The 26,386-nt window shown below is 28.8% G+C and overlaps 1 protein-coding gene across 2 annotated transcripts in view; it reads left to right on the forward strand.

Moving 5' to 3' along the window:
* Positions 1-26,386, forward strand: part of Nhe2 (Na[+]/H[+] hydrogen exchanger 2) — a 425,961-nt gene that overhangs the window by 354,547 nt on the left and 45,028 nt on the right. For both annotated transcript variants that reach the window (XM_075367892.1, XM_075367893.1), the window contains exons 9-13: positions 4,057-4,296; positions 7,867-7,999; positions 8,853-8,996; positions 13,603-13,672; positions 14,125-14,226. In XM_075367892.1, the coding sequence (XP_075224007.1) occupies positions 4,057-4,296; positions 7,867-7,999; positions 8,853-8,996; positions 13,603-13,672; positions 14,125-14,226 (689 nt within the window). The remainder of the gene's footprint in view (positions 1-4,056; positions 4,297-7,866; positions 8,000-8,852; positions 8,997-13,602; positions 13,673-14,124; positions 14,227-26,386) is intronic.

A 26,386-nucleotide genomic window follows, 5' to 3' on the forward strand; every position in this document is an offset into this window, starting at 1 on the left:
TGATGAACGATTAAAAGACACAGGCATTAGGTTCTGCAACTTCCATACCATCATGGTCTAAATATGATTGAGATTGTATGGTTGGCTGTAAAAAGATATATTTGTAGTAGTAACACATTTTTAACATCAGATATTGAGAAATTAGCTGACGAAAAAATGAATGAAATGAATAAGGATGATTAGAAACCATATTGTGAACATGTAATAAAAGTTGAAACTGAATATAAGAAGACAGAATTGATAATTGACAAAATGATGGATAAATTTATCATACATCTAGACAGTGGTAGTGAAAGTGACTGTTCATTCAGACAGAGAAGATGGTGAACTTGCACAAGAACTGGACATATAAAGTAAATTTCAAGTGTTTATAATAATATTAGTTCAATCAATAATGAAAACAATTGTACATACAAAAAAAGAGTTTGAAAATTTTATATATTGTACAATAATAATTGTACATCTAATTTAGTGTAATTATGGATACAATATACAATCAAGTGCTTGTTAACAATTTTTTGGTTTAAAAATACACCTAAATTAAAATTCTTCTTTTTGCAATCTTTATTTATTGAATTATTAATATTAATTACGTAATAATAAATTACAACTAATAAAACATAAAAACCATAATAAATTAAACATGCATAAATAAAAGTACAACAGTTGTTACTGTTGTCCTATTAGGTGGGTATAAACGTTTTCAGGTTTTGTAATAATGCAGTCTCGACGTTCTCAAACACAAGCTTTTATTTTCATTTTACACACTAAATGTACATTAAAGTAAAATAAAGGATCAAATTTGGTTCTTTTTTGATAAAAATCAAACTTACAATTTTGATTCCAGAAATGACAGAATCACTGTCATTATACTATCTCTTAGGTGAATATCAACCCAATGAAGGTATCATACTGTAAATTATTTTTGATGAATTCACCACAGAAGCTTTTTAAAGTTCATACTTGGAATTATGGAAATGGAATTTTATAGCATATGAAAAATACAATCTCTCACCGGGATTTGAACCCAGGAGCCCTAGATGAAAGGTCAAAAGGCACTACCACTCTCCCACAGAGTTCAGCATTTATTTTTAAGATTTACATTTAAATTAGAATTTCTGTGAATTAGAAACATCTGTATGTTTGACAAAAATTCTGAAATTTGACATTTAACTGTAAGCAAACTTACAGAAAAAATATGTGATTTCAAAGTCTTGTTTTTTGTTGTTAGTTTTATTAATATTGTATATTATGAATATTACTTGCCATTTTCGGACTGTATTAAGCCTCAAATTAATTTGATGTAAACAAATTATATTTCTACTGAAAGCTCATTTTGCCTGTGCTATTCAGCATTTTATGTCCATGGCGTTCATTGTTTCTTCTAAATCCGTTTTACTCTCAGCTAGACTTACTATATCATCAGCAAATCGTAGCATCTTTATCTTTTCACCTTGTACTGTTCCTCCGGATCTAAATAGTTCTTTAACATCATTAATTGTTAGTTCTGTGTAAAGATTAAAAAGTAACGGGGATAGGGAACATCCTCATCGGACTCCCTTTCCTATTACGGCTTCTTTCTTATGATCTTCAATTATTATTGTTGCTGTTTGGTTCCTGTAAATGTTAGCAATCGTTCTTCTATCCCTGTATTTGAACCCTAATTTTTTTTAAAAATAATGAACATTTTATTCCAGTCTACATTATCGAATGCGTTTTCTAGGTATATAATGCCAAGTATATTGGTTTGTTTTTCTTTAATCTTCCTTCTAATATTAATCAGAGGCCTAAAATTGCTTCCCTTGTCCCTATACTTTTTCTGAAACCAAATTGGTCTTCTAACACTTCTTCCACTCCTCTCAATTCTTCTGTACAGAATTCTAGTTAAGATTTTTTATGCATGGCTAGTTAAGCTAATTGTTCTCTATTCTTCACATTTATCTACTTCTGCTTTCTTTGATATCATGACTATAACACTCTTTTTGAAGTCTGATGGAACTTCCTCTTTTTCATAAATATTACACATCAGTTTGTATAATCTATCTATCGCTTCCTCACCTACACTGCGCAATAATTCTACAGGTATTCTGTCTATTCCAGGAGTCTTTCTGGCATTCAAATCTTTTAATGCTCTCTTAAATTCACATCTGAGTATTGTTTTTCTCCTTTCATCCTCTTCTTCCTCTATAACACCATTTTCTAATTCATTTCCTCCGTATAACTCTTCAATATATTCCACCCACCTATCGACTTTGCCTTTCGTATTATAAATCGGTGTACCATCTTTGTTTAACACATTATTAGATTTTAATTTATGTAGCCCAAAGTTTTCCTTAACTTTTCTGTATGCTCCATCTATTTTACCAATGTTCATTTCTCTTTCCACTTCTGAACACTTTTCTTTAATCCACTCTTCTTTCACTAGTTTGCACTTCCTGTTTGTAGTATTTCTTAATTGTCTATATTTCCTTTTACTTTCGTCATCACTAGCATTCTTATATTTTCTGTGTTCATGCATCATCTGCAATATATTGTCTGAAATCCAAGGTTTTCTACCAGTTCTCTTTGTTCCGCCTAAGTTTGCTTCTGCTGATTTAAGAATTTCCTTTTTAACATTCTCCCATTCTTCTTCTACATTTTCTACTTTTCTTTTTTACTCAGACCTCTTGCGATGTCCTCCTCAAAAATCTTCTTTACCTCCTCTTCATCAAGCTTCTCTAAATTCCACCGATTCATCTGACACCTTTTCTTCAGTTTTTAAACCCCAATCTACATTTCATTATCACTAAATTATGGTCGCTATCAATATCTGTTCCAGGGTAAGTCTTGCAGTCGACGAGTTGATTTAAAAATCTTTGCTTAACCATGATATAATCTATCTGATACCTTGCAGTATCGCCTGGCTTTTTCCATATGTTTATTCTTCTATTATGAATTTTAAACTCTTTGTTGGTAATTATTAAATTGTACTTCGTGCAAAACTCTATAAGTCAGTCCCCTCTTTCATTCCTTTTGCCCAGCCCGTATTCACCCACTATATTTTCTTCCTTGCATTCCAATCTCCAACTACTATTAAATTTTCATCTCCTTTTATGTGTTTAATTGCTTCGTCAATTTCTTTGTATACACACTCTACCTCATCATCATCATGGGCAATTGTAGGCATATAAACGTTAACAATCGTTGTCGGTGTAGGTTTCGATTTTATCCTTATTATAATGATTCTATCGCTATGCATTTTGAAATACTCTACTCTCTTCTATATCTTCTTGTTCATTATGAAACCTACTCCTGCCTGCCCATTATTTGAAGCTGAGTTAATTATTCTAAAATCCCCTGACCAAAAGTCGTTTTCCTCTTCCCACCGAACCTCGCTAATTCCTGCTACATCTATATTTATCCTATCCATTTCCCTCTTTAAATTTTCTAACCTACCAACCTTTTTTGGTCTTCTAATACTCCACACCCTGAATGTTACATTTTAATTTTCTGGTGACCCCTTCCTTAGTAGTCCCGACCCAGAGATCCAAACGGGAGATTAGTTTACCTCCAGAATATTTTACCAAGGGAGGCACCTCCATCACTGCTATATGAAAATGCAGAGAGCTACATTTTCTTAGGAAACAGCAGCTGTAGTTTTCCATTCCTTTCAGCTGCACAGTACTCAGAGGACTGAGTGATGTTGATATGGCCGTTTAAGTCTCGTCCTGACCTACACCCTTAACAATTACTGAAAGAGCTGCTGCCCTCTTTCAGGAATCATTCCTTGGACTGGCTCTCAACAGATACCTCTCTGATATGGTTGTACCTTCGGTCCAGCTAATCAGTATCACTGAGCACTCAAGCTCCCTCACCAATGGCAAGGTCTCATAATTCACAGAGGGAGACTACGCAATATGTAATTGTAAAACCCAATTTGCCAGTTAGAAAAGGTAAATAATTGACATATTTATATTTACCAAAACTATACACAATCCCTTCATTGTCTCTTCATCCTTATTTAAAAGATTATTATTTGCTATAGAAAACTGCATTTTTTAATTTTGTATGTTTTAGGTTTAAAAGGTTTGACAATCGATTTATTCGGCCTTATTTACTAAGAGATCACCAGGGTGCTGAACCAAAGATTCTAGAGACATATTCAAAATTAGCAATGAAAGATGCATTAGATTTTATGAGAAGGAATGCATCTACCATTGGTAATATATCTAATACGGAATCTATGTCAGCTATCTTCAGAAACTACACTGCAGGCAATTTGAACGGAAGGTACACCCAAAATATGACAGTTCCTAGGTACGGATTAATTTTTTTTTTTTTTTTTTTTTTTTTTTTTATTTCATTGATTTCATTCAATTAGTTACTTCCACTTGTCGCCTTGCAATGAAGAATCTTCTGATATGCCTCTTTACTACCTCTGTCATCAAAAACTCAGCTGGATAATATAATTTGCAACTAGACTTCGCTTCACTTTTCTTTTATTCTTTTGGTATTATTCAATAAATTTTATAGATTTTAAGTTTTTTTTAAGTTTATTTGTTGATCTTTCTCTTTTAAAGTTATTTAGTTTATGTTACGTTTTTTGTAACTAACTATTTTTTTATTGATTAGCTGCATGATTTACTAATTAAATTATTTATTCAATATTGTGTATGAGCACTTTATGTTTTGTAGTTGTATTAATCTCGTAAAATGGAACTGAATTTAAACATTACAGTTAATGACTGGTTGCATCCTTCATTGCTTTAAAAATTAGCATTATCTTTTCATTAATTTAAGTATAATAATTTTGCTTTTAAAAAAAAAAGAACACAGAATAAAATTAAACCTTTGATCGACTTTGAACATAACCAATTTTTTTTACAGTAACTTACTTAGGTTGGCTTTCACATGTAACTTTTCTTAAAGAATGCGTATGCACTGCATTTTTTTTGGAAAAAATGGCTTGTAAAAATGAAAGCTTCTTTGTTTGATTTTGTAAAATTCATGAGCAATTGTTATCAAGGATGATAAAATTTATCATGTTATAGTATCTGTAATTATAGAAAGAAATAATTTAACATAAATATGTATGAATACATTTGTAGTGAATTCCATATTTCAACATTTTGTTTAATTATAAATTTCTAAGATTTGAGCTAAAATTGGTTCAAGTGTTATTATGACTAATAAAATCAAGCATCTCTTAAAATATATTAACCCATTTGCTCATGATTCTTTTTTTTACAAAATAATGAACTTCATCATAGTATGTTTGTCATAAATAATTCATGGTTATAAATTGTGTTTAATTAGTTAATAAGCTCAGTTGCAAATTGTTTCCTTACATTAACATAATTTTTTTTAATACTTCTTGATGATTGTTGTTCATTTAATGTTTACAAGTAATATTTTTAAATTCTGAAGAAAAGAAAATTGGCAGTTCATACATATTAAACATGATATAAACAGGTTTTTTTTTATCTATTTTGTCAGATAAATTAAAATTACTATGAAAAAAACTTTATTCAGTTTCATTTTTTTCAGTTTTACTATCAAAAAAGAAACATAACCTCAGTTGTTTAAATAGTATTAGAGTGTTACTGCAAAAACAGTAGTGCAAATGAATAAAGAATTTATGCAATTAGAATCAGTGTTAAATCAAGGAATATAATAAATTTTATTTGTCTACATAACATTTTATATTGAGACAGACATATTATATTTTTAAATATATATAAATATATATAGATATTTTTAAACTTACGCAAATGGATACACTGTATTACTGGTTGTATCTGTAATTTTTTGGATAGTCTACATAACAATTATATGTAGAATATAGGTTAAATAAAAATTTTCCTGTATATCTTTTATTAAAAAATTTAATTTTTTTATTAAAATATTAAATTAAACTTCATGCTGCTTTGAAAATACTCTCACCCAAATATATTGTATTAGATGAAAGATTTTATTGGGAAGAAATCAATTGAATAGAATGCTTGATCAAGCAAAAATTTCTTTAAACTTTTTTGAACAAATTTTTCGTTTTTACTAACTTTTTCTTTACTGAATTTTCCTCTTTTTTTGCATTGTTGCTACTTTTTTCATAAAAAATAACTACTTACTTTTTGAAAATAACCTGCTTTGTATGAATTTATGTATATTAATAAGTCTTTATCAAGCTTTTTTATTTAACACTGATTAGCACATTTCAATTCATTTTTAAATACTTTGCATATTATCATTGCATATTTTCATCTCGTTCATAAATGTATTTGTTTTGATTAAAAAAGTTAAAAGAATAATTTTTTATTGTTATGAAAATTATTTTAATGAAAACTTTTTTATTATTCTTGTGAATTATTGGTGGTGGTGCATTTCTAATTTATTATTTCTTCATATTGTTTTTCTGTTTAAAGTATATCGTTATGTTTTTTTATCAGTTATTAATTTTGATATGTATGTGCTTAGACTTAGTTTTATCATTATATAACTATCATTACAATTTTATTAATTAAATGTTTCTTGATTTTTTAAACATTTTTTTCTGTTAATGAAAAAGTAATTAATTAATGTAAAATTTTTACATTATATTTTATAATTTAGGATACTAAATTTTAAGTTGGTATATAAATAAAAATGAATTCTAAAATAATTTGTAAATTTAAGTTATAAAAAATATATATTTGTGTAAAATATTATGAATTGATTTGGCTGAAGGTTTTATTTGTAAATAAAACTATTAATGCAAATGACCTTGTACAATTTTCCATTGTTCTATTAAATTGTAGTGTATTTGCATTCATTACATAACATATTTGGTAAGAGTGATTGTTGTTGTGCCTTTATTATTGGTCTGTTACAGCAGAAAATTATTCTTTTATTAAATCATGAAGTTAATCTTCTAGTAGTTCAGTGAAACCACCTTATAATAATAGATAATTAATACATGTAAAATTTCTCAGCAATAAGACTCGCTATTGACTCTTAACCAACCAATAAACCAATGCATGACGTCACAGCCTGTGGTCATATTTCAACTGTTAATGCATTTGTGCATTGCCTTATAAGAATTTGTCAGAATTTTTTTTTTTTATTAATATGTTTTACATTGTTTAAAAATATATTTTTTTGAAGATTATATTTTTAAAAACATAATTATTTCATTTAGAAATGTTTGATTATTCATTATTTTGATAGGGAGTGGGATGTTTGTCTCAATACAGTGGGACTGCAATCACATGACAGGACTAATTATCGGTAAATTTTTGTTACCATGATTCAAAGTCAGAAAAAAGAACGCTTAATGCCTATTTGACTTTTGCAGATAAAATTTTATTACCATTATTTAATACTTTAAAAACCTCCCAAAAAAAGTGATATTCAAGTAATGAAAACAAAAATTGTTTTTCCAGTATAAAATCATGTAAAAAAAGAAGCAATTATGTTTAGTTTGCATTCCTTCTCTGTGGTGTAGAGTTGTAAAAATGAGCTTCCCTACTCACAGGAAACAATCTGTAATAAATATACTACCTATATTTCGATAAGGCCAATCTTAAGAACCACATTTTAAATGTAAATATGGTAATTTCTATTTACAAGTCCCTAATTTAGCAACAATGTCATGATAATATTTTGTTATTATCATAAAATAGGATTGAGACTGTACTCCTATAATCGAATCTATTTTTGAGAATAAAAAGAAGACAAATTAAAATTTTAACAGCTACAATAAACTCTCTGATAGTGATATTTGTTATTAAAACATTTAAAATTAGTTTATGTCTGTCAATCACTTGTAATTTTTTTTAGTAATAAAAATTTTATTGAATGGAACTGAATATTTGTATTTTTTAAAGAAATAATTACAACTTTTCTTTTCAGTTTCTCCCAACTGGATTCTAGTACATGGAATATAGACTTGCAAGAACTAGAGTATAATCCTTCAAAAAAAGACTTGACTGATGCCAGAATCCATCATCTGTTAGCTGAAGAGCTTTGTCAGCCATGTAGGAGGGTAAGTATTATTATAATAGGAGGATAATTATCATATTTTCACACTTCTTAGTATTTTTTATTTTACCTTTAAAAAAATTGTATGTTTCATATATCTAGTTATTTGTTCATAAAAATTCAAAAATAAACAGTTTTTCACAAGAGAGAATATATGACATATCATATCTTATTATCAACGACATGTTTCGTCATATGTAATTCCTATAGATATCCACTTGCAGTGTACTGTATAAAAATGTAATTAATTTTGTCATAATTATTTTGAAATCTATATTAATTGGGTTTGCTTTGAGAGCAAAATTATTTAGAATTATGGAAATTATAACATTGGGCTAAAAATGGAAAAAAATATTAAAAGAAAATGCTGTAAATGAAAAAAAAAAATTATCACTATTTATTCAGGTGTCTGATTATCAAATACTAATTTGATTTTATTTAGTTGTAACAGAAATGAAGGAACATTTCTACATTATATCACAGAAAATGATTTGAAAAGGTTATAAAAATTTGTTTCTTTTTTTCCTTTTCTAAAACTAAAAAAGAACTACTATTTTAAAAAAGAAAAAATGAGTCATAAAGAAATCATGAATTTTCATTAACATAAAAAAAACTTCTTTATTTTAATTATTGAAAAATAATTTTTTTCATTAGTTATTACATTTTCATGTAAATACGGCCTCAGTATATGTCCATTCAGTGCAATTTAAATTATTACCATATTTTTTATTTTATTTTGTAATGACCTGTTTCTTAAAATTTAGCTATTTCATTTTCAAGATTGTGTAAAGATTAGTATTATCGGTAATTAAATTTTACCATCTTATTGTTAATGTAGTTTTTTATTTTATTTTTAGCATCGAAGGTTAAGCTACAGCCGTCATACAGTAGATGATCGTGATTTATCAACCCAAGTAAACTACAGAATGCAAATGAACACAAGACGTTTGGTGGGGGATCAACGAAAACATCATCACAAGAGGAGTAAACGATTAAATAAGGTGAAAAATATTTAATTTTTTAATTATTTTATTGAATATATGCCACTATATTAAAAGAAAAGGAAAACATTTTTTTTTTAAACATCTTATCTGCTTTGAAAAATAGTTACCTTTTAATAGAGCAGAGATGTTTGTTTACCAAATCAAACATTTCAATTTTTTTTTGGAGGAAAACTGCAAAGTTTTCCCCAGTACATCTAGAATTAAAATATTTAATTCTAGAAGTAGTAATAACATATTTCTAAAATTAAATTAAAGGGAAACTACCCTTTATAATTTACAGATTACTGTTGTGGTTTTCTGTTACAGACACTGCTGTTATTTGTCAAGTTAAACAGAAAAGAAAGTTTGAAGGATTTAAATATCTAATTGAATTCACAATTTTTCTTTATTCTTATCTCTCAAACTTAATAATTATTTTTGTAAATAATTTGTATACCAATAGTTTTTCTCAATTGTAAGAATACTCTCAGAAAATTAGAAATATACATTTGAAAGAACAGCTTTTTCTGATAAATGTTTGAATCATCATAATACATATAGCAATAATAATGATATTTAAAAGAGAGAAAATGTATATAAAATCTCTTACCTATCATTACAAGTAGTAAATTTATAAATATAATCTCATTTAAATTAAATTACAGTAGAACTGAAAACTATAATTAAAAATAACTTTATACAAGTAAATATTAAGTTTAGTAATATTTAACTGGAATAAAGAGCACCACATAAACAAATAAATTAGAAATATTTCTTCTCTTCAAGTATATGGCAGATTAGCTGTTATACCAACCATTTATTTCTTTTCTAAAACTGATCTTAACATTTCTTCTTCACTTGCCCCAAACCTCTCTTCTATCTAAGTGCAACTGAAAAATTTTCAGAATTTGATTTGTATCCATTCTTCCGATGTTATCGAGCCATTGTTGTCTGTCATTAACTATATGATAATGTTGTAATCATTAACCAAAGAATTTAAAGGAAAAAATGTTTAATTCCTGCATAGTAACCTCTTTATGCCTTCTGCCCGGGCTTGTATATCCTACACAGCCCTAGAAAATGTCATCTCTTCAGTTTGCAGCCTTTGCCTGTGAGCAGATGTCATTATCCATCTCTTGCTCTAAAATTAACAGATTAGAAGCATTTGTAATAAATAATTAAAAAGTGAACAAATAACTTATTACTGTTATTCATCTGATTACTGGTTATGACATTTATACAATTATTATTTGCACATTACTAAAAAAAAAGCACGAGTGGTTTAAAAAAATGGTTAAAAGAATCTAAACATTATAAAAATGTATAAAATTTTCGCTAAAAAATAACCAAGTTGAAGAACATAAACTATGGTCCTTAGAAATAATTTTTAATTTAAATTAGCATATTTGTTAGTATGAAACGCTTAGTTTAACTCTAACCTTTAACATTTTTTAATTGAATTTCTGGAGAGAATGTGAGACTGAAATGGCTAGAAAAATGATTCAATAACAATAACAGTATGCTCTTCTGTGGAATGTGGTTACATCATGTCCTCATCATCGAATAATTTTTGACCATCAGAAACTTATTACCATCCACCAGATGAGTTTCTTTCCACCAGATTCTTCCTTTCAATTGTGAAATGAAACTTGAAGATATGAAACCATTGAGGATATCTATCAATATATATCATACACCAAAGATTTCCAGACTGTGTTAAGGAAATGGTAGAGGTGCTGATTGATATAATTTTATATTTGAAAAATTTTAGTAACTTTTGGTTATTGGCTTGTAGAGTGATAATTATGTCTGTTTATCAAAAGAATATAGATTTATCTGCACTGTATTAGTTTTTATCAAATAACCAATTAAAGACTGGTGACAAGGTCTGTAAATGAAGTAATGAAACTAGTTTTTTTTTTTGGCAGCAAGAGTGGCAACACTGTAAAGTTACTAGTAAACATATGAACAGCTAATTTATATTAGATATTAATATTTTTAGTTTATTGTTGCCACATGAGGTGTAAACAAACTTTTCGTGAAACATTTTTTGTTGTGCATTACAAAAATGAGTGATACTAATTATGAGCAACATAGTTCAATCAAGCTTTGTATTAAATTCAGTGAGAATGCTACTGAAACTTTAGACCATTAATTTATAAAGGTGACAACAATATTGAGCAAATTAGATTTGATATGATATGACATTAACTGTCAAAATGACTGCAGAACAATTGAATTTGAACCATACCACAGTTCATCAAATTTTGATAAACGAATTGGACATTAAAAAAGTTTGTGCAAAATTGGTCCCAAAAAACCTCACTGTTGAACAGACAAACAACAGAGTGAAAGTGTGTGCCGCGATCTTCTAGGGCGAATTGAAACTGACCTGATTTTCTAAAAAAATGTTATTACTGGTGATGAATCTTGGATATTTGAGTACGACCCAGAAACAAAATGCCAGAGCAAGAAGTCGCACACTGCAAACTCAATACGTCCCAGAAAAAGCAAAAATAAGCAAATCAAAAATCAAAGCTATACCAATTTGTTTCTTCAATAGTAATGGCATTGTCCATAAGAAGTTTTTCCTACAGGACGACTTTTTTTTTTAACCTCTGGAACCACGTTAGGTATAACTTCAGAGGATCAGATGAATGATAATTTTTATAGTGAGTGAAAATGCCATGCCTGACAGAGATTTGAACCCGGGACCTTTGGATGAAAGGCCGAGATGCTACCACTCGCACCATGGAGTCCAGCTACAGGACAGACTGTAAATCAATATGTTTACTGAGAAATTTTTGAAAGACTGCAGAAAAGAGTTGCCTGCAAGAGCAGCCATCAAAGACAACTGGATGCTACATCATGACAATGCATTTTGTCACACTGTAGTCTCAATTAATGAGTTTTTGGCAAAGAAAAACATTCCTGTAGTTCCTCAACCACCTTATTCATTTGACTTGAGTCTGCGGTCTTTTCCTGTTTCCAGCTTTAATGAAACAACTCAAAGGACACCATTTTGGAACTGTAGAAAACTTAAAAAAAAAAAATGTTACTGACCATTTAAGGATATTCCAGTTTCTGAGTTCCTACAATGTTATGAAGAGTGGGAAAACCATTTGAAGCATTGCATGGCTTCCCAAGGGAACTATTTTGAAGGTGATAGAGTCCATGTGTAATCTGATTCTAAATAAAAAATTTTTCTGAACCTGTCTCATTACTTTATTTATAGACCTCGCATGTAGACCACACCATGCTGTAGTCTAATATTTGAAGAGAGATCATTTTAGAAATAATATGACAATAAAGTACTTTCTGTAGAGTATCAACTGATGTCACAATAAAACAATAGAGCTTGACTTGTCAGGAGAAAATTTTGATGTAAGACAGCTGAATAACAGTTAAAAGCCTGATAGTCTGAAGAAAGAATGAATACCTTTGAAACTAAAAATATCTTAGGTCCACAGCTGTAAAATGACATTGATGTTTATGAAATTAACTTGTATCTATTGCAATCCTTAATCAACTAAGTCTTTTACATCTAAAAATTGTACGGATATTATCTAATACTGTTTCTCATTCTATGATCTTTTATAAATATTTGTAATATCAAGAAAAAGTAAAGTAAATTGGATAAATACTTGTTATAGTAGTTTCATTTTCTATTCCAGCCATAAAGTATTATTTGATGCCCAAGTATCATATGATTGTCCAGAAATTAAAACTGTTTTTTTTGTTTTTTTTTATAATAGATTTGTCATATTTGTTTTAACTTATACGCATCATAATTTACATTTTGTAAGCTGTTTTTCCACATAATCACCTCCTAAGCAAGTATTTTTCAAATTGTGGTATAGTTTTTGTATGCTGTCATCAAAGAAATCTGCCCCTCATCTATTAAGCCACTCACGAAGAGCTGTCTTGTGGTTGTCATCACTTTCACATAGCAGAGACTGTGAACAAATAAAAAATCATTAAGTTTGTCTAATGTGAAATGCCGATTTTCTTTAACGTGTTTATCAATCTATTCTTTCAACCATTCAGTAATGAGAGTAGGACATGAGTGTTGCTCGTTATGAACGGATGTTGTCCTTGCCTTAAATTAACACCATCTAAATAGATATCCATTTCATAAATAGACATCATCTCCTTACGTTTCCTTTATTTATTACACTGTCACCATATACACCAGTATTTTGACAATGAATTTCCACAGGCCGAACACCTTGCCCATTCAAAAAACATGACTGATTTGTACCTCACATTCAGTGGGATTTTCAATTTTTTTATTCATTATTAACACTTGCAAAATCACTCTGTGTCACAGGACAGCTATGAAATTTTGTACAGCACTAGCAGAACAGAAAGAGAGGCCAGCTGGCCTTTACCCATTGTTGTGAGTGAAGCGCGTGCAATGTGCAAAAGGTTCTTACTTTCTGGGCAATCTATGTATTTGTATTTTTATGAGTACCTTTTAGTTTGTGTTAATATTTTGTTTCTAAACTCACTGTGGTTGGGTCTACATACCTCACCAGTTACCTCATTTAAAACAGGAAAATTTTTACTTTTACTTCTAAAGTAATTATATTTGTTTTAACTAACCATAATTTATTTGTTTTAGGATGGCAAGCAAAATCATGTTAGCTTCCCTGGAATACAACAGAATGGTTCAGCAAAACAATTTGCTAATGGTATGTTTCTGTTTTTATTATCATAAATTAAAAATGTTAAGTAACATGATTTCTCTATATAATATATTCCCTAGGAAATAGAAGTTCTGTATAAAAAGATTAATATGAAGAAATGTGAGATTCATAATCTTGTAACCTAGCTGTATCACAAAACACAGAAAATAAAATGCTAAGATGATCAAGCTATCACAGAGATCTTGATTTGTGTACTCAGTCACTTGGATTTATTTATAAATGTGTTAATAATTAGCTCTGATTCTTTAGGTTATGTAATCCTGCATTTGGATGTGTGATTTTTTAGTTGGATTAAATATAGTCTAATTAATGAAATTAGAATATAAGTAATGATTGCTTTTACCCCTCATTTAAAATGAATCAAATTATATAATGATCTTATTTCAGATTTTATTGTAGCCTTAACACGAGTCAGTTTTATTTCAATATTTTTTCAGATTATATTGATGAAGTGTTACAAGAATGTGAGACTGAAACCCGTAAAACAGGACCTAAAGAAGATTGGGAAAGTGGAATTACATTTACAGCGCAACCTTCTCGTAAGTATAAATTTATGTTATTGTATTTATAAAATAAATGGTGATGTATCAGTTCAAAAAAAAACATTCACTGTTGTTTATAAAGTGTGCTGGTTGGTTTTAACATAGTTATGTTGATTACTGTATTGTATATAAAAATTTTACACATTTCTAATTTTATTATTAAATTAAAATTGTTTATTTGTAGTAGACCCACAATAGACTGTCACTACTTAAATCATTAATTGTAGGATTTCATATTACCCACAGAAAACAAAGGAACCTTTTAAAAATGTATACTTCTAAAGACCAAGAAGGATGATAGCAAAACCTCAGTTAAAAGTGCTTATAATATGTTAAAACAACAGAAAAATAATACTGAGTTAATATCGTTTAAAACTTAATAAATAGTACAATTAAATATTTTGCATTATTCAATGATAAATATTTTTGAAATATTTGAGGATGGTTAATTTTTACGTATTCTATTAGACAAAAAAAAATAAAAAACTGGAAAAATTAGTATTAATTTTTCATTTTATTTGGTATTCTCTCTAAAAGAGACTTATGGGGTTGCATTGCACACATTTTTTAATCAGTTTAGTTATTTATTGTCTGCTTGTTCTTTGAGTTTTGCTGCTGAGAAATGTGGTAGCAGTATTGGCTGATTTAGTGGCCGTTAGTGATTTGATTTGCTTATATATGTGCAGAAGGCAGCAGTCATAGCATAAAGCTTTTACTTATAAGATGCTGACATTTAGCAGTAATTTCATGACTGGTGTTTTTATGGTTAATATGTAATGCTTTGTTCTTTCAACAAAAAAGTTATTAAGAGATTGTACATGAATTTGGAAAAATACATAATACTTTAATTGGTGAAGCACACTAATAATAGTAATAATGTATCAGTATCATTGACTTTTGTTTTATAAAATATCCAACATATTTTTATAATTGTTTACATCTTTTTTAATATTTGGAACCCAGTGTTTAATTTCACTGATTTTTATTTTGTGCTGATTTTTTTTTTATTAAATTTTCACTTATTATTTACATATATAAAATCAGTTGTGTTCAGTTAAAGCGTTTACTTATCTTGCATAATTTTACCTTTTTATTACTGAAAATTTCTTCTACATTAGTAAATATTTAAAATCATTTTTACATTTTATTAACACAGTTAAAGCCATGTAGCACATATATTAATTTTGCATGCTACTTGTCAAGAAAATTATAAATTTGTGTGTGTGTGTATGTGTGTGTGAAAAAGAGGGTGTGAGTGAATGGTATGATTTAATGGATTTATGAATTTTAATTTATATTAATAGTACTGTTTTCAATTTATTATACAACCTGCTATATTTTTAATCAATCCATATTATATAATTATAATATCCATTATGTTTATTCTATATTTTTGTTCTTCCCTTCATGTATTTTATATTTCTATCTAAAATTGTTTATTGTTTTCAGACACTCTATCTCATGCTATTCTTTCAAATTACAAACATTTTTACAAAATAGATTCTTAAGAATATTATTGTATGCTCATTGTTATATTTGTATGAATGTAATATGAAAAATTTATTATATTTATGAACCTTGCATTTTGATTTTCCATGGTCATGTTACAAAATGAAAATAAATGTTTTGCATGATTATAACATTTGGTGTTCAAATGAGATGCAAAATCTGATAATATATTTGGAATATTATTGATTGCTTTTTTTATTTACCATAAAAACATGGTGATGCTTGTTTAGTTCGGTTGTAATATATATTTGTTGCATTTTGATTGAATCATTTCTCAGGTGTCACCTGATAAATCTTTTTCAGAATTACAATGCAGTTGCTATTATGTATAATAAGTGTCTTACTAAATGAACAGCATATTTTTATGTGAAAAAAGTTTTCCTCTTTTGAAATTGTTTATTATAATTCAGTTGATATTTATTTTAACTGTTCTTATGACTTCTGATAATTTTCTTAATTTTACATGCTCCGCTCCAGTCTAGTGTTAAAATTATTATTTTTTTTAAATCAACTTCTTTGATTGTCATGGATAGTTTTTTATTTATTTTCATCTTGTTTTTCTTTATAAATCTACTTTTAATATTAACCTTTTAATACTAAATTATCTAATCCTGTATTTCTCTATCTTTTGCTCTTTGAATCAGCTCTGTTAGAATTTTCTTCCAGTAACTCTTATAATGCAATCATTATTCTGTATACTTGTATGTAGAATTAGCTTTTACCAATATTGCATTGTTTTTATTAAATTAATTGGCAAACTGATATATGGTCCTGTTTTTACTCAGTGTTTTATAATTTCATCCATTTATACTTTTTGTGTTTGTAATTCAGTTACAGTAAAACTTGTTTTCTGATTTTTATGAAATTTTGGGTTAAGGTTGCTATTAGACACAATGATATGTGTATAACAATTTTCTTAAAATGTTTTGTTTTAAAAATGGCAGTTTTAGCTCTTATAATTTTAAAAATAATAGCTTAACAAATCCAATTTGATAAAATTGTTTAATTTCACCCCCTGCTCAGAGAATATAATTTTCTATTTTTTTAATTGTAATTCTGTATCTAATTTCTAGCTATTTTTTTTTTCTTTTTTTATATATATAAATTGAGCACACATATCATTTTAAAGGACATTTTTATAATCTAGATTGAATATAAAGTTAAAAAATTTATTGAACCAGTTTGGTGAATATCTTTCTTATACAGGGTTGGAGAATAGGAGTAGAGGGAAATTTCCCATTATCAAATGACCAATGTGATCAATTGAACACATGTTCCTACCCTCTAATCCTAGGTGAGTGTGGTTACTATGCAATCTTCCTTCAGCAGCACTGCTCTTCGGTTACATACAATCCAACTGCTTTCTCTCATCTCCTGTTAAAAATAAATCATTTATTCAGCCATCCACCATTTCCAGTCTGCCTCTCAGTCCCTACACTTTAGATGCTTCACTCTTTATGTTTTAATCCATCCTTAAGCCAAATATTTGTCTCTGGGATCATTGTACTAATGTATAGCATGATATATTTCTCAGTGCATTTTAAATACTCAATATTACAGTGGTTTTCAATAAACTTATTTTATTGTTGTTGTTTTTTCTCTCATACCTTATTTACAATAAAGTAAATAGTTTTAACATTTAATATTTAAAAATTATGTTAAATCTCAGTCACAATATTTCATCAAGTATTTTTAATTTTACCACTGGTTTAACCTTCCACTATAACTGACAGTTCCATTTTACACATTATTTTTATTTTATTAATTCAATTCTGTAATTGCATTACATGTTACAGAACATGTTGAAGAATTTAACAAACTGATCTCTATACTGTTATAGAGATCAGTTTGTTAAATTCTGTACAAAAAAAACAAGGTCTGCTGTTCTAGTAGAGTAGTTTTTGTTTTACTAGAACATAGAAGGAGGTCTACTTTTATTAGTTCTTCATCATGTGCTGTCGCTTTGTTGATCTTCTTAAAACAACCTTTGCAAACTAATGAACATTATTATTATTATTAATTATATGGATTTCCAAACAACTGTGGTGTATACTTCTTTATTATATTGTCCAATTTTTCATTATATAAATATTTTTTTATTGCACACTATCTAATAATACATATTTAATATATGCTAAATTTTTTTTATATTCTCTTAATATTATTGAAATACTGTTTTTTTCAATTTTAAATAAAATTTGATAGAAAATTTTAATTCATACTTTAGCTTTGCATATTTTCTTATTTTTTGTTGCAGCATTGCATAATTTTCTATAGGATAAAAAAATTTCCTTTCTTTTAAAATTTCTGTATGTATTTTTTATTATTATTTAAATAAAATGTAATCTGCAAACTAACATATGTTTAAAGTACTCTAGATATTCTTAAATGGAGGGGGAGAGTAATTGACTCAGCACAAAAAAAAATAGCACTACCACAAAAAAACGACTAGTCTTTGACGCATCTGCCAAGGTGGAAAATGTAACATCACTCAATGAAACCTTGATGAGAGGACCTGTTGTCCAACAAGACTTAATATCACTTGTTTTACAGTTTAGAATGCATGTTTATGTAATGGATGCAGATGTTGCAAAGATGTGCAACATGTGCGTGTTGACCAGAAAAACTATGACTAGCAACGGATTTTGTGGCGAAGCCCAAGCCATGAAAAAATCAAACACTATCAATTGACCACTGTCACATACAGAACTGCATTTGCCTCATTCCTTGCAACAAGATGTGTAATTCAATTAGCTGAAGAAAATTCAGAAAAATTTCCGAACACTTCCAAAATAATCTCCAAAGATTTTCGTGGATGACTTACAAACGGGTTGTGATAATTAAAATGAAGCATTACAATTACAAGGTGAAATAATTTCTATCCTTAAACAAGCTGAATTTGATTTACATAAATGGTGTTCAAATGAGCCCGTGTGTTGGATAAAGTTAACAAAAATAAAAAGAACACACAGCTCGTATTTGCCAAAAGAAATTGGACTTTAATTAGAAAGAAAACAACTGAACTTATGTTAAATCATAACCTTAAAAAATTAAAAGAAATTATGAAATAAACATAACTTAATTCTATATAAGAAATATCAGCTGAATCAACATATGAATAATGATATTTAAATGAGAAAATACATGAATATACATTTTTCAAATACACATTTTGAAAATCTACAATTTAACAAAGCCTGAAAACAAGAGAACATAATACACCTTATTTACAATTAGATACTTATAAACATAACATCAATAATAAAAGTATAACTGGAAAATTGTTGCATTACTGACATATTCTGTAATAATGAAAATTAGCAATGAACAGATGTCATTAACTTAGAAAAATAAATTACAATAATTCCAGTATAAAAAAGAGTTAATTACAATATAATCACATTAAAATAAGTAATAATATAAATAGAGTTCATTTTAGACAAAAGCTTTCTTGAAAATATTAAGTTACAAAGAAGTCCAAAAACGTAACTTCACATCAGGAGTTATTTTCTTTAGATGAATTTAAGAGAAGTAATATGAATTCAGTGCATGAATAGATAAGAATTAATCTCGGCGATTAACATGTTAAATTAGATTAAATGATAGAGTTAATTGCAATAAACATTTCAAGTAAAGGTAATTTACTCTGAGTTAACTGACGTTTGAACACAAACTTTTGATGAACAACCTGAAATATAATAGTTATCAATAATAATATATGAAATATATCGCACATAAGTTTTATAATTCTGAAGTAGTGTTTAAATTAAAAGTAGATTTGATAAGAACGATAGTTTGCATTTAATAACCCGTAAAATGGGCTACCCATGAACAATGATAACATAAACGTTTAATATGAATAATAATGAATAATTTGCACTTGCCTGTATCACACACAAATATTAGCAAGAGATGAACTCGTGAAAGCAAGTACATATGAATACATACAGTAATCCTAGGCGTAGTCTGTCTGCAATGGTGTATCAGGAATACCGGGGTGAAACGTGGTTTAGAGGTTGAGCAGGACGTGGCGTCTCAGATTTGTAGCAATGAGTTTGGAGAAATTCTGCATCGATAAAATTGTAGTAAGCAGCTGGAGAAGATTCGGAGTCGATGGAATTGGCTGGTTTGTAGTAAATGAAGCACTTACAACATAGACGTATATACAGAATTTGAAGATTAACATAACAAAGAAATGAGGCAAAACAAAACATAGAGATCGGTGAAGTCACGAAAACACTGACGAGTAGAACTAGAGAATATTTCGACAGAGAAATACTACAACGTTTATGAGAGTATGAAGACGACGAAAGTATTTAAACATTATACAAGAGAGACAATTGCAAGCAGATCCTCCAAGGCTGGAGGATCGCCTTGTGCATTCGCACAACGTGAAAGCCTGGACTAGAATGCCAAAATGGTGGCGTGGTGAGAAGTAGGAAGCAAACCTAGGCAGTGGACAGGAGAGTGTGTGTGTAAAAAACAAGAGAAGTGTGCATGTATTAGTATGGGAACGATGAAAAAGGGTGTGTATGAGGGCAGCAATAAATAATGCTAGAAAAGAGCACGCAGTCACTATTAAGATGACAGAAACAGACAGTCTGGCCGGCGCCAGAAGTGTCGAATACGAAAACAAAAACCAAAGCAAGCCTATTATAAAAGTACACAAATGACAAGCCCAATACTCAACAGAGTAAAAAATTTACCAAGCCTGTAACAAACAACATGACCCAACCCTAACTTTGAATTCATTGGAAATAACGCAACTTTACGCAATGGCGTAAACACCGTGCTTCTAAATTCTGTGGCTTAATTGGACAATACTAATCACACATTTAGTTTTTTTAATCAAGGTATTAATACTTCAGGTTTAATCTGAGATTATCAGAAAGATGTGTTGCATTTTCAGATAAACTACAAAAATCACATTGGTCCATTAACTAAATGAATAGTTTTAGCGGTCATATTGTTTATATTCTATCCATTAGGCCTATTAGGTCCAATTATTATGCTATACAAGGTATTTATGCAAAAATTAAAGCTTCAGAAATTGGAATGGGATGACATATTTTCAGAAAATCTCCCTCATGTTTGTTCTGACCTTTATGAAAAGCTCCATTTATAAGGCAAATTCATGTTCCAAGAATAATCAAAGGGATAGGAAAAATAGTTGATTTACAATTACATGGATTGCTGATGCCTCGAAGGATGGCTATGGTGCTTGTTTACATCTACATTCTGTTGATGATCAGGGAAATCTAACAGTCAATCTCCTTTGCTCAAAATCAAGAGTGTCACCAATAAAACAGATCTCCATACCTAGATTAAAATTATGCGGCACACTTTTATTATCAAAATTATTCAAAAACATTGCTCATGCGTGTTGTTTAAATATAAATAGTAATTATTTATGGACAGACTCTACAGTTGTACTTTCTTGGATAGCAGAGCCACCAACAAAATGGAAAACCTTTGTAGCCAACAGAGTGTCAGATTCAAGAACTGATAACTGTAAATGGGGACATATTTATTCTAAAGAAAATCTTTCTGATATACTTTCTCAAGGAATGAGTGCAATCAAGTTATAAAATAATCAGTTATGGTGGAAAGGTCCTTTTTGGTTAGGCCAGCAAGTGGAAAATTGGAATAAGAAAACTGCTCAAGGAATTAATTTTTAATCATCAGCTTGTTTAAATGAACTTCATAATGAATCCACATCACTAATTACTAATACTAGTTTGACAGATTTATCTGATTTGTTTTCCTCAATGCCAAAAATGATAAATGCATTGTGTTATTGTATGAGATTTATTAAAAATTTAGTAATCTTTATTTTTATTTAGTAAAATTTTAGTAATCAAAATAAAATAAATTATAAGCATGTTTTATCTATTGAAGAGAAATAATTTATTTTAATGCAGTAGATTATTCAGACTCAAAATATTCATTTTCAAATTGAAATTAAAGAATTACATGATAATTCATCTAAAGTAAGCAAACTATATTCGTTGCATCCATTGATAGATGGAAATGGTTGTCTAAGAGTGGGAGGAAGATTGCAATTATCTGATTTGAATTTTGATAATAAGCATATCATGCTTCCATCTAAATCTAATTTAACTAAGTTAATAATTGAAAATGCTCATCTTAGGCTTTTGCATGCGGGGTTTCAATTATTCCATTCTCAACTTCTTAAGAAATATTGGATAATCAATAGTAAAAGCATCATCACATCAATTCTACACAGATGTCTGACATGTTTTCGATTCAAGACAAAACAATCACAGCAGTTAATGGGACAACTGCCAAACTATCACACCGAAATTACTTAAGCCATTCAGTAGCTGCTGAGTAGACTGCTCAGGACCTTTATTAATATGTCAAGGTGGGCGGTGCTCAAACAGGATAAAACGTTATGTTGCATTATTTGTTTGCCTATCTACCAAGGCTATACACAGAAGTAGTCAGCAATTTATCAACCAATGCAATTATAGCTGCATTAAGAAGATTGTATCAGGAAGAGGTCTGTGTTGTAACCTATAAGTGATAATGGCATGAATTTCGTCGGAGCTAATAATTCACTTCATTCGATGTGTAAATTTTTAAATAATGAGAATGTAAGAAGAAAAATAGCAAACTATTAGTTCGAAAAGGGGATTCAATGGCACTGTATTCCACCAAATTCACCATACAGAGGTTTATGGGTAGCTGCAGTAAAGTCAATGAAATATCATTTAAGACGTGTGGTAAGAAATTTAGCTTTGACCTTTGAGAAACTCATTACTATATTGACACAAATAGAAGCTTGCCTTAACTCTTGCTCCCGTACATTATCTTCCAATTCCTCTAATCCCCAACCTCTAACTCCAGGAAATTTACTAATTGGTGGTCCTCTTATCTCTCTAATAGAATAAGCATCATAAGAGAATAAGTATCATTTATTCTGTTACAGAGGTTACTGTAATTTTTTTCTTTTTTTTGATTTGAAATCACCGTTAGATGATATCATCTAGCAATTGTGACTTTTTTGTGTTAGTAATTTAATGACTATTGATAAGTTTAACAAATGTGTCACAATTTTTTTTTATAAAATTTTATCAGTTCTTGTCACTGAAAAATGTGGATTAATTAATTTATATAGATTACATTATGTATTTTTTACAGTTCTCATTGAATTTACATCTCCATTGCTATACTTTCCTTTCATTACATTTTCATTGTATCTTAAGTGATTTGATGTTGAATTTCTGTAGCATGTATTTATTTAACATGAACAAATGTATTCGTATTCCTGTGTGGACTTTACATTTTCCGGGATAAAAGTAGTAAACTCACCGGGTTGGTCTAGTGGTGAACGCGTCTTCCCAAATCAGCTGATTTGGAAGTCGAGAGTTTCAGCATTCAAGTCCTAGTAAAGTCAGTTATTTTTACATGGATTTGAATACTAGATCGTATATACCGGTGTTCTTTGGTGGTTGGGTTTCAATTAACCACACATCTCAGGAATGGTCGAACTGAGACTGTACAAGGCTACACTTCATTTACACTCATACATATCATCCTCATTCATCCTCTGAAGTATTATCTGAACAGTAAATACCAGAGGCTAAAAAGAAAAAAGAAAGGATAAAAGTAGTGTATGTTTATTTCCAGTTATTTTATTAACAAACACATAGATAATGTGAATTGGTGTTTACTGAGTGTGGTGTGAATCTGACTAAACTACTTTGTTTTCTTGTTTAGAAACTAAATTCATTTAGACCATACACACATAAGTATTTACATATCAACATATCCTCCTTTAAGAAATGCTTGTACTTTTTACTGCTGAAAGATTTCTGTTTTATCAAATATAATTTTTTTTTAGATGAAACAAAATTGTGTTAAAAGTTATGCTAACAGGAAAAATACAATTAACTGAAATTATTTAATATAAAAAAATTATAAGCTTAACCTCAATAGGTTTTATGAAAATATTGTACACTGATTTTAAACTTAAATAATTTAGAACCAATCTGTATTTTCTGTCATGCTTATTATTATTATTATTATTATTATTATTATTACTTGGCATAATTCTTTTCTAATCTTCTCCTAAATTAGTTGTTTTACTTCTCTATTTTATTTTATGCATGCCAGGAATGTAAAGGCATTCATAGTAAGGTATTTTCTTTTCTATCTGTAGAAATCTGGGAGAGCCAGTCAAATTTATTATTTATTTGTGAAATTATTTTTTTAAGTACAGAATATTTGGTATTTTTAAGAAAGAATTTATTTTCTTTTTTTTAAGAAAGAATTTAGTTTTTATTTTTTTTAATTGCAAATATGTTTGATAATAAAATATGGATGAGTTGAAAAAATATATATTGTCGCATACTTTGCTTATCTTGAGAAGCTGACTGCATTGTATTTTTTTACATTTTATGTTTTTATAGTGCTAATAGTTTATCTTATTAAAGTAAGATATCTTACACATACAATACAATTAAATATAAAAAAATAATTTTATAATTTACAAATTTCTTAGAGTGAAGAACTAAATGTATGTTTGTCAACTTATAAATCTTGATAAAAAGATTTGTGAGGAAATTTACATGAAAAAGTGGACCGTTGGTTTATTTTAGCGTCTGAGGTAGAAGCACCGTCACCTTCGTTCAGCCTTTTGAACCAAATAACATCCCTACCAGGATTCAAGCAAGTGACTAAAGCACGATTAGTAACAGAGTACGCCAAGCCCCGACCAACTAGCCTTGAATTAGCAGATGTGCCTACCATCGCAGAAGTCACACTACCGTGGCGGCGGGACGGTAAAAATGGCCGCTTTTTTGCTAGAACAGAGTAGTTATAATTGTTATAACACCACATAGCTACTGTATTTGTTGTACCAAATTTTTCATGCTGAATGAATACACTATGCTTAATTTGAATGCCCGTGAACGTAATTCAGCAAAATGCTGTAATTTTGCACAATATGAATATTAAATTTTTTTTTTAATAGTGCAGTATTTTTATTATACGTTAATGCTTTTTTAAAAATAATTTACGGTTTCAATGAAATTTAGTTTTTTTGAGCATTTTAATAAATAGTATCTATTGCATTGTATATTAAAATAAATTTTATTAATAACAATAATTTTTTTTTACCATTAATTTAAATGGTGTTAAAATGGGTAAGACGTGTCAATAAATTACTTTTACTAAGAAGCAATGGGCAGTGAATGTGTGCAATAACTTAGAATTACAGACAATTTTTTTTTTCATCACCTCTGTTACTGGTTTCCTGAAGATAAAATATCTTAAGAAAATGAAGTAATTGTTTATATGTAAAATAGTGTTGTGTTCTGAAACTGGAAACTCCTTTAGCCACATAATGAAATGTACAAATTTGAATAAAGTTTGTTTAAAAACCATACATTAAAATGAAGTTTATATATTTTCAAGTTTAAAATTTTATTAATTTTTTATTTTTTTTTTTAATTTGTAAAATTATATCTTTGATTTTGTTTGTATGTATTATTGATTTCATAATAGAGAATGTTTACATCTCAGTTCTGAAATAAGTTTGTTGTGCTTTCTATTGGCATAGAAGTTAATAATAAAATTTCATCTAGGCTTACTGTATTCTTTTATTGTACTATTTTCTTAGATCGGTTTGTTTTGGTAGGTAATTTTTGTGAAGTTGAAAGGTACAGTAAAATGTTAAAGTAAAGCTGCTCTAATTTTTAAAGTTTTAAGGTGGATATGTGCTGTAGTCATAAATAATATGCCAATGACATATAGTCATCCCTCCTCAGGTAACATGATTATGGTAATGTAAACGGGTTTATAAAATATGACTTTCATCATTAATATTTCATTAGTTTTCACACTGCTCTATATTCAGTAATGCTACTTCTTGAATTTTTTTTTTGATCTGAAAGAACAAGCAAATGGTAGAGTTATCACTACATGGGAATTCGGCCTAGCTGTTCTCTATTTCAGTCTCAAATTTTAGAGGAAAAGTTCCTGCACGTTTATTAAAATCTTGAACATAAAAACCTTTTTCCTGTGAAATGTTACTCTGTACAGGTTTCCAACAAATGATGTGGTGAATTTATTTGAAATTGTTTGGATGTCTGCTACCTGTAAAAATTACATTTCACACTTTGGACAGAGGGTGATATAACCCTCTGTGTATGATATAATACACCATGATTCTTCAGTCAATGATTCCCTTTTCCTACTACCTAACTTACCTGGATCTAAAATTCTTCTAGTTTGGGATCTTGTTTGCCTGGTTTTTGACCCCAGGCAAACAAAGGCTAAATAATAGATGTAATTAGTTGTGCAGCACTTTGCTGCTATTATATCATCTAGAGGAGTAGATGACACTGGTTTGGCAAATATTATTGCTACAAAAATAACTGCAACTGTGTAGATGCATTTCCCTGGAAACAATCTCTTTACTTCTCTGTTTTCTAACCCTATATTATTTATCATTAAAGAAATTTCAAAAATTTAGGCAACAGAACAAATTAAAAACCTTTTAATATATAATCAATGATCGGATTATAAGTTTTTAAAACATGATTCAGATTTTGTTCCCAACTTTTATCAATAAGCTCCTTCATTTCATCTTTATATAATATGAACAAATTTAAAGAAATGC

This window comes from Lycorma delicatula, chromosome 6 (genome assembly GCF_047948215.1).
Source record: "Lycorma delicatula isolate Av1 chromosome 6, ASM4794821v1, whole genome shotgun sequence".
NCBI lineage: Eukaryota > Metazoa > Arthropoda > Insecta > Hemiptera > Fulgoridae > Lycorma > Lycorma delicatula.